Genomic DNA, 15,511 nt, shown 5'->3' on the forward strand with positions numbered 1-15,511 from the left:
CACTGAAGAATCGAGACTTCAATGAAGATGCTGCTATCCTGGCGAAAGCTGCTATAATAGTAAGAAAAGACATATTCTGCCACAAAGGTTTTAAATTTACTGGTTCCTTCCCAGCAGAATGCCAAGAACACTCTCTGCCCTCAAGCCTCAAGTCCCTTGTCTCCATGATCTTGAATGGCCCGAACATCAAAGATCAGGACAAGCATGAGTCCCAAGCTAGTCTCACCATCGGGCAGGGCATCATTTACAACACAAAGAAGATAACCTCTCAGACTTCTGTTAAGAGCAGACACACCCTGGAGCGCGAGCCACCCCTTCCCATCTATATTGGCATCAATATATATGCACTGGCTAGGAGCAAGAAACTCATACAGCAGTTATATCATATGGGAATCAGCATTTCGTATGACAGGGTTATGCAGATTGAGGACTGGATAACAAATTCTGCTTGTGAACGCTTTGATGATGATGGAGTAGTGGCTCCAGCCTGTCTCCGGAGAAGTCTCTTTACGGTTGGTGCCCTTGACAACTTGGACCATGACCCCAGCTCAACCACTTCCCAGACCTCGTTCCATGGGACTGGAATCAGCCTTTTCCAGTTGCCGACCAAGAGTGAACCTGCTGAGAGCAGACCTCCTCTTACAATACCACCTTCAGGAAGTGGAAAGAATTATCTTCCTGATAATTACGCCACAGTCCCTGCCGTATCTCTGAAGACCACTGCTGTTGATGTGCCGGAGTGTAAGGTGTTCCCAGTCCGGAGCAACTTGGAAGAGGCTGTATCAAAGGAGGACAGCTGGGTCAAGTATGCACTGCCACTTTTAGAGAGGGGAGAGCTCATTAAGGGAGATCCCATCGCATGGGCTGCCTATCACTCCTCTATGCAGCCTCCGGACGAAGACCTTCCAGCACACTGCGCCCTCCTTCCTTTGTTCCATGAGAAATCTGCCACGCCCGCTATGATAAAGCATGGCATGGACGTCGTGAGGCAGGCGGTCGAATATCTGAACCCAGGACAAGTCCCAGTCACTACTTTTGACCAGCCCCTGTTTGCCCTGGCCAAATGTGTACAGTGGAAATGGCCAGACACACATGGCGAGAGAGTGCATGTAGTTATGCTAGGTGGTCTGCACACAGAAATGGCCCTCTGGAATACCCTGGGAGATGTTTTGGAAGGTTCTGGATGGACATCAGCCCTTACAGAGGCAGAAATAGCATCTTCTGGCACAGCTAACTCATTTTTAAAAGTTGCACATCTTGCTCGAACAAGGCATGCTCACCAAGTCACACTCCTGACCCTGCATAAACTCCAGCGGGAGGCATTCCTCCTGAGTGACGGCCCCAAAGATGAAGACTCTTTCAGGATTTGGACAAACTGTATGAAGGAGAAGAGTCCCACTTTCATGTATTGGGACTTGATCATGAGGTATGAAACCCTGATTCTCATCTTTGTCAGGGCTCACAGAGAGAAGAATTTCCCGTTGTATGTAAGAGTCTTGGAGGAACTCACACCACTGTTCTTTGCATTGGATCATGTGAACTACTCCAGATGGATGCCCGTTCATATCAGAGATATGAAGTCCCTGCCTACTGCAATCAAAGAGGAGTTCAAGGAGCGTTCTCACTGGGTGCTCTCCAAGACCACCAATACATTCTCTTCAATTCCTTTCGAACAAGCACATGAACAAGAAAACAAGATTGTCAAAGGTTCAGGTGGTTCTGTTGGGCTTACAGAGAATCCTGCTGCCTTCAGACGGTGGATGCTCTCTGGACCAGAATTAGCCAGACTAGTGAAGCAGTTTGAAGGAGTATACCTCCCTGATGAGGAAACAGAGATCTCCACGAACTTCCAGCACCATGAGCAGGGTCTCTCGACACAAAAGACTTTCCAGAGACAAGTTTCCAGCCTTTCAGAAACCATCAAGCGAAAGTGGCAATCCCTTCTTGGATGACTTCCCTGATTTAGTAACTCTTGACAATCGCAACTGCACAGATGAATCAGTAATAGCCACAGTGCGCACTTTGGAGTCCACAGGCAAGGAAAAGTACCAAGACTTTGTCAAGAAGGTGCTTGATGACCGCACCCACTCTATCCATGACCCAATCAAGAGAAATTCTCTGCCGCTCTTCAGAAAATGTCATCACAAGCAAACATCTAAGCAGGGAAAGAAGATCAAAGTGCTTCAGAATAATGTAGCCCTCTTTGGCAGGCTGTACATTTCAATGCAAAGCCGGGATGGAAACTTGGATGATTTCTTTGTACATGAGATACAATCTTTCCCACCTTCTCTGTCAGACCTTGGCACACTTCACTTACCAAACACAAAGTCTCAACTGCTCCAATGTCTTGACCAGCCTGGGCAAGCAGAGCCACCTTCAACCTACAACTGCAAAGTCCTAGATGGTGCCGTCATCGTCCACTGCTTGCCCACAACCAGAGTAAGCACATTTGATGAGTATGCAGATGCAATATTCATCCCTTACCTAGAGAGTCAGCTTCGGGATGCAAAAAGATTGGATCTTGTTTGGGACACTTACACCACAGACAGTTTGAAAGAGTCTACCCGAGAAAAGCGAGGCACAGGTGTACGAAGGAAAGTATCAAGTCATACCAAGCTTCCTGGCAATTGGATGGACTTCCTTCGGGACTCAATGAACAAGGAGGAACTGTTTGGTTTTTTGACTTCCAAGATTAAAGAGTTTAGCTGGCCACAAGACAAGGCTGTCTGTGCCACATCAGGGCCAGCTGTGGTATCCATTGGTTCCAGCAGCCCCATGAACAACTGCAATCAGGAGGAAGCAGACACAAGGCTTGTAGTCCACATTCTTCATGCACTGGAACAAGGGGAGACGAAGTTCCTGGTACGTACAGTGGATACAGATGTCATTGTCATACTTGTTGGCACCTTCCATGACATGCTTGCGACTCAACCTTTGGTCGACATCTGGGTTGCTTTTGGTATGGGCAAGAATTACAGGTTTTACCACAGCAACACCATCTGTGCAAGCCTCGGGGAGTCACGATCAAAAGGCCTACCTGTGTTCCATGCATACTCTGGCTGTGACACGACCTCTGCATTCAATGGAAAAGGCAAGAAGTCAGTATGGCAAGCCTGGCAGTCTTATGAAGATGTTACAGAGACATTTGTATTTCTGGCCAACCATCCCTTCCAGCAGCTCGAACTGGATGATGAATCATTCCAGAAGCTCGAGAGACTGACTGTTATTCTGTATGACAAAACCAGCCCTTTGACCTCAGTCAATGAAGCAAGAAAGGAACTTTTCTGCAAGAAGAATCTGGCAATGGACAAATTGCCACCCACCCAGGATGCACTGCTCCAGCACCTGAGACGAGCAGTGTATCAAGCAGGAATCTGGACTACCAGCACACAAACACAGCAGGTGGTTCCTTCTCCACAACAGTATGCCTGGAACAAGGTATCCAACTTATGGGTGCCTGTTTGGATGACAACTCCAGAAGTTTCAAGAGCGTGCAGGGAGCTCATTAAATGTTCCTGCAAAGGAGACTGTTCCAACTGCAGCTGTGGCAAAGCAAACCTGGACTGTTCACCACTTTGCAAATGTAAATGTGTTCTGGACTTCTGAGAGTGTTAACTGTTTTTGAATAAATTCTGAGTTCTTTCCTGCATTGGGTCTGCGTTTGAGTCCCTTCCTGCAATTCTTAACACAGGCTGGACAAAAGCACCAAACATGCCCTGCTGCCCCCACCCCCCAACTCCCCCTCCCCACGGACTCTCCCCCACCCTCTGGTGATAAATAATGTTTGAGATATGGCACGACATGTGAAAACTATGGTGGCGGACAACACCAAAACACAGATATTGTACCACTAAACACCAATAAAATGTGTTAAAATCATTAGTAAGAGCAACCATAAAAAAAGTCTAGGCTTGTTTTTGTTTATACTAATTAATGGATCTAAAATGTATTAGATGTAATTCGTTTTTAATATATTTACACCCTGTCTGTGGACAGAAATGGGCCGAATTCTGAAAAATGGGCCCAAATTCTGAAAAATACCCTTAAATATTAAATAGGGAGGGGGGAGGGGTGGCTCCTAGGCTAAAAGTGACTACCAAGCCCTAAGGAAGCCTCATGCAAAATTTGGTGCTTTTGTCCGCCCGGTAACGGTAATGTCGAAAATACTCGTTTAGCCACATGACTATCTACCATGGTTAACAAATCACAATAATTTAATAACAATTTCTTTCCCTTAGCACCTCACCATGGTGCAGGACCGCAACAACCGTTGCCAAAACAACTCCCTGCATTTAACATGCGGAGAGTTACTCAAGGTAAGGACTGATCTCTGAAATATTAGTGAATAGAACGGTCCCATGTGTATTATCAGTCATGATTAACGGATGACTGATTTAATGCAATTCTTTCCCCCTCTTGCACACCGCATGCCATCCTCCACTATGGGCCAGGAACGGCAGTCCCTCCTCTCCTCCCTCCACCTCCGACATCAACCCTGAGCCTGCGGCCAACAGAGGAGCCTTCTTCAATCCCCGCCATCGGACCAACATGGCGAGGGGGAAGAATGAATGAGTCCATTCCCTGCTCTGGTAAGCAATAACTGGCAAATACTGGAGGATCATTCTATGCTACAGATTTTGGAAGAAATTATGACAACTCTCACATATTTTCTTCAAACTTTATCAATAACTAAAGTCAGTATTGTGAGTAATGAGGATAAGCACTGAAACGTGATGTATTTCACACACTACATTTTAGCTATATTTCATGTTTGTCATCAGCGGCTGATGACAAACATGAAATTGAAAGAAATTGTTATTAAATTATTGTGATTTGTTAACCATGGTAGATAGTCAGCTCCTTGGTTTAAACCAGCTCCTTGGTTTAATGCAGAAACTCGCATTTTGAAGCGAAATTGCAGGATTCTTGAACGCAAATGGCGCTCGACTAAACTTGAGGTCTTTCATCTTGCATGGCATAATAGTCTGATCACCTATAAGGGTGCGCTGACTATCGCCAGGAACGCCTACTTTTCTAGTATCATTAATTTGAATAGAAATAATCCTAAATTTCTTTTTGACACGGTGAGGAGTCTCACTCAGAAACAGAATCAGACCGTAGGCTCCTCGATCTCGGCAGGTGAATTCATGGATTTCTTTGAGAATAAGATTCAATCAATTAGAGAGAAAATTGATGCTTACCGGGCGGCTAATCCTACACATCCTGTGGGGCAGGATGGGGTTCTGCCAAGTAGGATGGTGAACTCTGACGCAACTCTTTTGGAGTTTAAGGCGATTTCCTTGGTGGAACTTGAAAGGGTGATAGAGGCCTCAAAGCTAGGGTTGCCAACCGTCCCGTAAAATACGGAATCGTCCCTTATTTGGCAATTAAATGTTGCGTCCCGTATTGAACCAATACGGGACGTAATTTGTTCCGTATTTCCATAAATCTCCAATACACATGTCTGTCACACACACAAATACTAAATCTAACAATGATCAAAACAAAACACAGGGAATACGGTACTACGGTCAGCAAAATTGTCGCGGCGGGATCTACGCAAGACCCGCTCCGGTCATCTGTGTGTATGCGCATGCGTGTGGTGGTCACGGTTGCCTAGCGACAGACACCACACACCGGCGCTGCTCACAAAACCCGCGCCTTTTAAAAATGCCCACTACACCCGGTACTCCACCACGTCCTCAAAAGCGTAAACGCTTGCAGAAATACGGACGTGAGTGGGAAGACGCAGATCCTTGGCTGGACAGCGTCAGTGGAGATGTTTACAAGGCAAGTTGTAAAATATGTCGGCGAGTGTTTTCAGTGGCGCACGGTGGTCTGTCTGACATCAGACAGCATGCAACAGGAGAGCAACACTGCAGACACGAAAGATCACAGAAGACCCAAGCGTCAGTGTCACAGTTCTTCATACCCCAATCATCTCCTGAGGTTGATACGGTATGAGACATTATGTTGTGATTGATTTCCTATCTGGTTGTGCTTTTGCCAGAACATCGCAGTGCATGGGCAGAGCCTATTTTAGTAAACTGTTGTGGTTTGATTGATGTTTAGGATGTTGAGTTTCAAAAGTTGAATGAACGACCATTTATTTAATATACAGAAGTATATAAATAGTATATATGGCCACTTAAAGAACAAATCATACTAATGGATTAACAGTTAATAAATAAATAAATACATTTGTTAAAAGAAAACCTTTATTCTTTAATATACATACATTTCCTAGATCATCCCAGCATCCACTGGATGTGTGGAAAGGATCTTCTCCAGAATGGCCAACAAATGGAGTGAATGCAGGAACAGGTGCTCCACAGAGCTCATGAGAAGTGAGCTCCTGATCACTCTCAACTTTGAGCAGTCCTGTTCAGAGTTTTACAACAGCGCTTTGAAAGACAGAGTTACTCAGTGCTGCAAGGAGTAACAAGAAGTACACCTGGAAAAAGAAGTAACAGTTTTGAGGGGAGGAGTAATGTTGAGGGAAGGAGTAATGATTTGCACTTTCTTTTTTTACATAAGTTTATAAGTGTTTTTGTTGTTTATTTGTACTGGTTTTTTTTGTACAATTTTTCAAAGAGAGTCCCTATAGTTATGCACTTAAAAAGTAACATGAAGTTCTCAGTTTATTTAGTTTATATTTTAAAAGTTCATTGCTGCACACGCCACACAAAGAGATTTCATTCAAGATTTAATTGACTGCACTTTATAAGAGAATGTTATGTGGTAATAAAGCATTTCAAGCTTTAAGTATGACTAATTGCTTTCTTGATCAACCCTTTACTAAAAACACCAGCACAAAATAAAACATACCACTAATGCGGGCGCCCCGCCCCACAGGAGTCGGCCCGTGGTGGGCGTCCCTTATTTTAATTTCTGAAAGTTGGCAACCCTACTCAAAGCCAACAACTTGTATGTTGGATCCGCTCCCTTCTAGGGTTCTTAAGGAACTTTTTCCAACGGTGGGGCCTGTTATCCTCTTGCTTATGAATCTTTCGTTTTCAACAGGAATTGTTCCTTCCAATTTCAAGGCTGCGGTGTTAAAACCGCTACTCAAAAAGCCTGGCCTAGATCCTGAATTAGTCAGGAACTATCGGCCTATATCGAATCTGCCCTTCTTGTCTAAGGTACAGGAAAGGATTGTAGCAAAGCAAATTGTTGACTATTTGACGAGGAATAATCTCTTCGAACCTTTCCAGTCGGGGTTCAGGAATTTCCACTCAACTGAAACTGCTATTACAAGAGTTGTAAATGACATCCTTCTTGCTTTGGATAAAAATACAAGCACAATGCTTGTGATGTTGGATCTGAGCGCTGCGTTTGATACGATTGACCATAGCACTCTTCTTCACCGTCTTGAACACGATGTTGGTTTCGGGGGTACGGCTCTTGGTTGGCTTGAATCGTACCTCACAGATAGAACCCAATTTGTGCTTCATGAGGGTGCAGAATCGAAGCATTGTAAATTGCGCTTTGGCGTACCACAAGGGTCGGTTCTTGGTCCATTGCTTTTTGCAATTTATATGCTTCCCCTCGGTGACCTTATCCGCGGCTTCGGAATTAGTTTCCATTGCTATGCGGATGACACCCAGCTCTACATTCCTGTAGATTCCGGGGATTCTGCCCAGATTCAAAAGGTTGAGTCCTGTTTGGCTGCTGTGAAGGGCTGGATGTCACAAAACTTCCTACAGCTTAATACTGGGAAGACAGAGCTGATGATTATCGGCTCGAAGCGGGACCGGGAAAAGTTTGAGGATGTCTCTCTGTGGTTGGATGGCTTCGCCATCCCACAGAGTGCATCCGTCAGAAATCTTGGTGTCTTGTTTGACCCTCAACTATGCTTTGATCAGCATATAAGAAGTATAACTAGAATTGCCTTTTTCCATTTGAGAAACATTGCAAGAATCAGATCAATGTTATCTGTAGTGGATGCAGAGGCACTGATTCATGCGTTTGTCTCGTCAAGACTGGAATATTGCACTGTTCTCGGGATTACCGAACTCTACTACAAAGAGTCTACAGCTGGTACACAATGCGGCAGCTAGATTGCTGACCAGAACAAGAAAGTTTGATCATATTACACCTATTCTCGCCTCTTTACATTGGCTACCAATAACTTTCAGATCAGACTTTAAGGTGCTATTGCTAACCTATAAAGCCTTGCATGGACTATCTCCATTGTACCTGAAGGACCTGATTATTCCTTATAGTCCTTCTCGGTCTCTCCGGTCTTCGGGAGCCGGCCTTCTTTCATTGCCGAAGGTTAAAAAGAAATCGGCTGGACAGAGAGCGTTTGCCTATCGAGCCCCCTTTTTATGGAATAGGCTGCCATCAGCGATCAGGGAAGCTGACTCTGTGGAGCTATTCAAAGGGAAGCTCAAAACGCACCTCTACAATCTTGCATTTGGAGTGTGAAAACAACAGATGCGTAGTGAAGACTACTCTGTTTGCTTGTGCTTTTCTTATTACATTATACATTCCCACTATGTACTTTTCCGTTCTAATTCACTATTCTGTCAGTTGTAGCGTGCTGCGGGTGCTGGACTGGATGCCTGGACTCTCCTCATGGATAACCGGCCAGAACCCCATCACCATTTTAATATAATGTACATGTATCTACCTGTATGCCAATTGTGGCACCCATTGCACTCCTGACCATCCCTGGAAGAAGGGATCCCCTACACTGCGTTTCTTCTCAAGATTTCTTCCTTGCTGATTCAAGGGAGTTTTTTCTTGCCCGTGTGGGGGCATGGGTAAAGGGGGGTGTCACAAATATTTGGCCTGTTAAGCCCTTTGAGACTGTAATGGTGATTAAGGGCTATACAAATAAAATTGAATTGAATTGAATGACAAACCCCCCCCCCCCCCCAACATCTATCGACTGTTTTGGTAAACATGGCCCAGCATCACAATAGCACTTCAGTTAGACTTTTCGTTGCCCCTTCATGGAGTATGGGTTTGTGTGACTTTAAATAAGGGTATGAACTTACTTATTAAACGTATTTAATTCAGTTAGTGACATCATGTAATTCAAGTAATAAATTAAGTATTTATAGCCTACTGTCTTTTAGCCAGCAGTCTTATACATATTGTCCAATAGCTGCTTAAACACAATTTTACAACAATGTCCTTCTCTCATGCTAAAATTGGACTTGACCCAGTTTGGTTTCAACACATCAACTTTTCAGCAAATCCAAACACACTGTTTTCCACACAACACAAATACCTATGGAAATCCAATGGAATTTTGTGTTGAAAATAAAGCTGTGTGTACAGATTCACAAAGACAGAAATTTGTTATGCTAAAATTGTCTGCAAGCAGCTGTACTACAATTGTCAGTTTGATTATTGGTTGCCCATTCATGTAGTTAGTGACCTTGCTTTGTAATTGAGAGTACATTACAATGTTAAACCAGTACATGGCAGCATAAGCCTGTGGATGCTTCACAGCCAGAGCCCCAAGAAACCATAAGAGTACTCACAATTTCATACCTTGTATAACTGCAATAGTCTTTTCAGAAGACATGATGCACTGCAAAAAAAAACACAGTTTCTGTTTACTTTAAACACAAATTTATTATGCAAGTAAAATTTCAAATATCCATAAATAGTACATAAAAAATATACATTAAAAAGATAGACTCTTATAGGAACTGAATTAACATTACAATTGCTTGACATCAACACAAATATTTACACTTCAGCTTCAAACAATATGAAAAAAAATCTCAATTTACACTGTTCATGAATAAAAAGTTTAATTGCTGAAGTCTAAAGTGCAAAAAATAGCTCCAAGTAACAATCAAAATGTAAACAAAGAACAGAATTTACAGTGCAATTGCATACAATATCAATGGATCCACATTGTAGACATCAATAAAAATATACACTACTGCACAGTTTCAAACAATATGAAGAAATCGTTATGTAAACTGTTCTTATAGAGCAGTAAAGACTTAAATTGCAAAGTCTAGACGCCGAGCCTTCTTGGTTGCAAAGTCACAAATCAAATCTTTGAAATCTAATGAGCGAACCAACTCACTTTCAATTGAAAGTATTGCAAGGCTATTCAACCTCTCTTGCACCATGGTCGACCTGAGGTAGCTCTTGATCAGTTTAAGTTTACTGAATGCCCTTTCCCCACCTGCAACTGTAACGGGCAGAGTGCAAAAAATCCTTATAGCTGTGCAAACCTCTCCAAAAATGCTATGCATCTGCATTTTATAAATTGCATTGAGCAGATCAATACCAGAGCAATCAGATGGGAAAGTGGCAGAAAATACATAGTTTAGATGCCTGATTTCACTCTCAAACTGAGGTGTGAGGTCCTTGTTGTATTTGTGTATTAGTGGCCGGCACACAGCAGCAACATCACTCTCCCTCAACTTTCCAACTTTAATGATGGCAGCAAATTCCTCAACAATATTTGCTGTGCTTTGGAATCTCGTGTCCAAGTCACTAATTATGTGATCCATGGCACGGTAGAAGACAGTGTTTCGGAATGTGTCTGCCGGATTGCCCTGAACGTTTTCTTCTGTGCGTGCCTCATCAAAAAACCTCTTTTGTTTTCTCTCACGGCTAACTTCCTTTTTGAAATGGGGAGGTATCCCCAGTTCAGTGGCAATGAGTGTTGCCTCAGGAAGGAGGGAATCCCACTCATTTCTGAGATTCTGCATTTCAACTTTGAGGGACTTTGTATTGGCTGCCTCCACCTCCAGAGAAATTTTCCCTGACTGCAGTATCACATTTCTTTGGTCAATTGCATGCAAAACTTTCACCCAAATCGTGAGGAGCACAATGGCATCAAATGTCATGAAATACTTTTGCAGACCTACAGCTTCTGCCCTGGCATCATTGGTTAGGCTGCATGTACTAAGTATTTTACCAAGGGCCTCAATGACACTTGGTAAGTGTTTGGCAATGGGCTTCACTGCATCAATTCTCACACTCCAGCGAGTGTCAGACAAGCTGTGGACAGAGCAGCCAGTAGCTTGCTTATATATGGCCCATCTGTGTGGACTGGCACTTACAAATCTGTAAAGACAGTTGATGAAGCCAAAAAAAGTTGACACTTCTTCGCTTGATCCTGCAGCATGTACCCCAATGAGATTCAAAGTATGGGAAGCACAAGGTGAAAACGTGGCCAGATTGTTGGTCTTGAGAATTTGGGCTTGTACACCTTTAACTTTCCCAGACATATTTGCGCCATTGTCATAGCCTTGTCCCCTGCAATCACTGATATCTATGCCTAGTTCCTTAAGCATATTCTCTATCATTCCAGCTATTTCACTCCCAGTTTTTTTGTGAAATTGTTTAAATTCGGTAAACCTTTCGGTTATCTGCCATTCATTTTCATTCTCATTGTAGTGGACATATCTAATTAGCAGAACATTTTGCTCTGCATGAGAAATGTCAGGTGTGGCATCACAAATAATAATGTAGTAAATGGCATCCTCCCTTTCTTTCAGAATAGATTTCAAGACCCTTTTTGCACAAAGCTGAATGAACTCATTTTGAGAGTCCGAAGACGAATAATGAGCAAGTCTGCTCCCCTTGGTATTGTTCCTGACTTTGTCGAGGTGGTCCTTTAAAAGGGGGTCATAATGGGACATCAATTCCAATGTCCCCAAGTAATTAACATTGTGGACATCCCCTAATGTTTGTGTTTTGCCCCGAAAAGGCAAATTCCTGGATGCCAAGTGCAGTGTTACATCTAAGAGGCGTGTCAAAAGAGCTACATTTTTCTCGATTTCTGACAGCATCTGGCTCTGTTTGTGGTGGTCTACACCTTTTGCAGCATTAATAGAGCACTGTAGATTTTTCCATTTTAGATAACAATCTCTGTGTGCCCTATTGTTCTCATGGCTTGGTAATTTGTTATACATGCGACGCCATTTTACATCACACATTTTGTATCCACATCCACCCAGTGCGCTTTGAGAGGGCTTTTTTACCTCAGAGGCAAAAAGGACACAAGGAATGCAGAACAGTGTGCAGAACAACTTTCACTGTAAATTAGCCAATCCCTTTTTGTCTTTTCCCTGCCATTTGCTGCCTTTGTGTACCTCAGGTACTCTGGAAAAGCTTTCCCTTCAGAGTCTTTTGGAAATGGCTTTGACTCTGTAGTAGCTAATTTCCTGACAATACCAGTTCTGTCACTGTCCATGAGCTTTGCTGGCCACAACCCTGGATCATTTGACAGTAGATCCTCGCTTTCAGACTGGCAAACTTCCATTAACCCTGCCCCCTCCTGCTCTTCCTTACTCTGTGTTGCGCTGTCATCTGTACTGCTGGTACTGGTCCTGTTGTCCTCATCATGGTCTGATGAGGGGCTTGGCTCTGTATCAGTAAGCTAACAGATTGGTAATGTTAAATGTATGCAGGTTACAGTTATGCATGCAAGTTAGGTGTAATTCAAATTAACTCCATGATTTATAGTTTAAAAAGTGGGAAACATCACCCTTAAAAGAAGGGAAACATCTTATTGTGAATAAATATGAAAGTGACATTGTAATCTGTGCCATTTCCTCACCATCTGAACCGCTGGTCCTCGTCCTGTCCTCCTGCACTTCAGCACTGGTGTCTGGACTGGACGCTGCAACATCAAGGCCTGATGTGGGGGCTGGCTCTGCATCAGGGATGTGGTTTAAGATGGGATTTAGTTAAATGCATGGCACATTTAGATGCATGCAGGCAATGAGTTACAATAATGAATATGCAAGTTATATGCATTCAAATTAACTTCATTCTTAATAGCTTTAAAAGTATAACCCTGTGAATAAATATGAAAGTGACATGGTCCTCTGACATGGTCACCTTCTGCACTGCTGGTCCCTGTCCTGTCCTTCTGCACTTCAACATTGGTGTTTGGAGGAACATGGCATGATGAGGGGCCTGCCTCTGTATCAGGGATGATGCATGCAAGATAGTAAATAGGTTAATGCAGGAAAAGGTTAGAAGAATGCAGGTTTCAATTAGCCTATACATGCTTGGATGCATTTCGTTAACTCACACTCACTGGCCTTACAAGTAACAAGAGTTACAGTAAAAGAAAGAAAAACATTATGTTTTCTCGAACCTAACGACTGACCGTTATTAGCAATACTGAAATATGATCTAGCCTAGAAGGCACCCTCATTCAAAACTTTCATCCTAAAGCAACTAACATCCTACCAAACTAATGTTGCTTACCTCCTTCTCCGAAATGGGATCCAGTCGTGGTGGCCGTGGGCGGATCTTGTCCTCCTCCTGAAGTTGAAAATGCACATATTTAAGACACCACCCCGTTAGGTTATTTTGAAAAAAATATTTTGCATTAAAAGACTAGTTTATCACGGTCGTTCGTCCACATTTGCCGTTTGTTCGCTGTGACAATAAAGGTGGAGTTTTTAAATAGGAAACTATGCTAACTAGCATGCTCTCTTGGAGGCTAATCCAAGAATTCTGCTTGTTAGCCTACCATTTCATAGAGTTTGAAAACGCAAGGTCATTGAGTGAGCATACCTTCTTTATCGGCGAAAAATTGAGTGACCAGTTGCCTGCCTCTTTTGGCCCTCTCCTCTTTCTCCCGTCTTTCCTTCAGTTTTTGCCAACCTGACTTCATTTCTGTAGCTGTCACCACCAGCTCACCATCATGTGGTTAAGACCTGACCTCAGCCTGCCCAGCCGCTCTGTACACCTGCTGCCAGTGCCAACATCTCACATTTCAGATGCTGTTCGATTCAACGCATCGCGCGTTGCGGCTGAACCATTTCGCAAGAGCTCAGGGGGAAGGGCAAATGACAATATGTTAAATAACTAACGAAAACGTTATGGAAATCGACAGTTGTGAGTTTAATAAGTTTATTTCCAATTACCATTTCTTTGTAATGAGACATTTAAAAAAAAAAAAAAAAAAGCCAAGAATATTAATATTATATTATTAATTGCCATCCGCGGGCCGTGGGCCGTGCTGCGTTGGGCTGGGCCCTTAGAATCAGTACCACTTTTCCCCGCCAGGCAGCGCCCCTGCTCGTGGCAAAGGTCAACTACCTCTGCAGCAGGATGAACAGCACCCCGGGGCCAGACGTTGAGATGCCTGACAGTATTAATCTCCCCTTGGAACACCTGGAGGCAGTGGAGGCATTTGAGGTGTTTCTAAAAGAACCCTCTAACTACCCAGCTCGACAGAGAGTAGTGAGTCTTCTTAATATGAATGGTCCATGCTATAATGCTATTAGGTATATTGATTGAACCGCCTTTTCCCAGATTGTGTCAGTGAGCGACAGTCTACCTGGTATGACATTGTGTGTAAGGTGGCACATGTCCATGAGAGTGTGAGCCAAGTACATGTTTAGAAAAAATAAAATTCAAGGCAACAGGATTTTTTTCTTTAGAGCAAAAAGTACAAATATAGACGTTTTTGTTTTTCTACATTTCGGGATGCATAAGCTTAGAATTGTTTACCTTGCTGATATTTAAAAAATATATGTATATTTGCCTTTTAGATTGCTTCTTTGGCCACAATTGGAGGCCAGGATTTGAAGAGGGTGACTTGGAACATTCTTGGCCGGCTATACACAAACGACGTGTCCCACCAAATCAACTGGAAAGGTGTGAACAACAAAAAGGCCTTCAGCCAGATGTCGGCAAAGAGCTTGCTTTTCACTAAGTATATAATTCAAAGTAATATTGATTGTCTGGCCAAAAAATGCTTCCTGACCTATTCTTTCACAAAAAAAATAATAAAGGGCCGAGGCCAAATTCTGGCACAATCTTGGGCAAAACAGTGCAATTGTGCCAAGTAGCGCATTTATGGTTTAAATTGTGAGAAATCACAGTAGTCATGTCAAGAGAAACACACCCCGCCGTTCGGCAGTGGTGTGTTTTGGATTTAGTCTTCTCCAAATAGAATGTAGCCTACAGTATGTCTGTTGGACCCTACAAAATTCAAAACATTACAAAACCACCCCGATTTATCCATGTACAATATATGTGCTCTGATCAGGGAAACATTTAATACAACTGATATTGTTTGAACATTTTGGATGTCCTTTTAATCATGGCACACCTTGCCCTGATCACAAATTCTTAATTTACCCAAATTCTCAAATTCTTAGTTTACCCACTTCTTATTTTGATCCCCACAACCTTCATAACTTTGCAAGTCAGGTTTTTTTTTTTTAGGTGCATGAGCCATGCACCTCGTAATTTTTTTAATTATTATTATTTAATCTCCTTACCTATTGTATTGTGTTAGCCTACTTTGCTTTGAATGCTACATACCATAAACATATTTGTCTGATGGTCTGAGGTGCTGTGAGGAAAAACTCTATCACAAAGTCTGTCACCGATGCGGAGGTAACCAAGCACACCATCAGGTGGTTTAACCTGGCCATGGATCGGGCGACAAAGAGACGAGGAGGTGTCCGTCCCCCGACATGTCCCTCACAACATAATCAATAAAAAAAAAAATATTGAACGTTTGATTCTTGTTGTTAACCAGTTTTTAATTTTC

The 15,511-nt window shown here is 43.0% G+C and overlaps 1 protein-coding gene across 4 annotated transcripts; it reads right to left on the minus strand.

The window, feature by feature from the left end:
- Positions 1-9,816: 9,816 nt before the first annotated feature.
- Positions 9,817-14,063, minus strand: LOC130386706 (zinc finger MYM-type protein 1-like). Of its 4 annotated transcripts, XM_056595719.1 has the most exons (4): positions 13,207-14,063; positions 12,832-12,915; positions 12,548-12,643; positions 9,817-12,367 (listed from the first exon to the last, which is right to left on the minus strand). In XM_056595719.1, exon 4 carries the CDS (start codon positions 11,922-11,924, stop codon positions 9,972-9,974), a length of 1,953 nt encoding a protein of 650 aa, XP_056451694.1. In that variant the 5' UTR covers positions 11,925-12,367; positions 12,548-12,643; positions 12,832-12,915; positions 13,207-14,063; the 3' UTR covers positions 9,817-9,971. The 4 variants fall into 4 exon arrangements, with proteins under 4 accessions (XP_056451694.1, XP_056451695.1, XP_056451697.1 ...); XM_056595720.1 differs by having other exon boundaries at positions 12,832-14,063; XM_056595722.1 differs by lacking the exons at positions 12,548-12,643; positions 12,832-12,915 and having other exon boundaries at positions 9,817-12,354.
- Between the last annotated feature and the right edge of the window lie 1,448 nt (positions 14,064-15,511).

The sequence above is a fragment of the Gadus chalcogrammus genome, chromosome 7 (assembly GCF_026213295.1).
Source record: "Gadus chalcogrammus isolate NIFS_2021 chromosome 7, NIFS_Gcha_1.0, whole genome shotgun sequence".
In the NCBI taxonomy this organism is placed as follows: domain Eukaryota; kingdom Metazoa; phylum Chordata; class Actinopteri; order Gadiformes; family Gadidae; genus Gadus; species Gadus chalcogrammus.

Coding starts and splice junctions, on each gene's coding strand:
- LOC130386706 (XM_056595722.1), bottom strand. CDS start 11,924: ATGTGTGATGTAAAATGGCGTCGCATGTATAACAAATTACCAAGCCAT.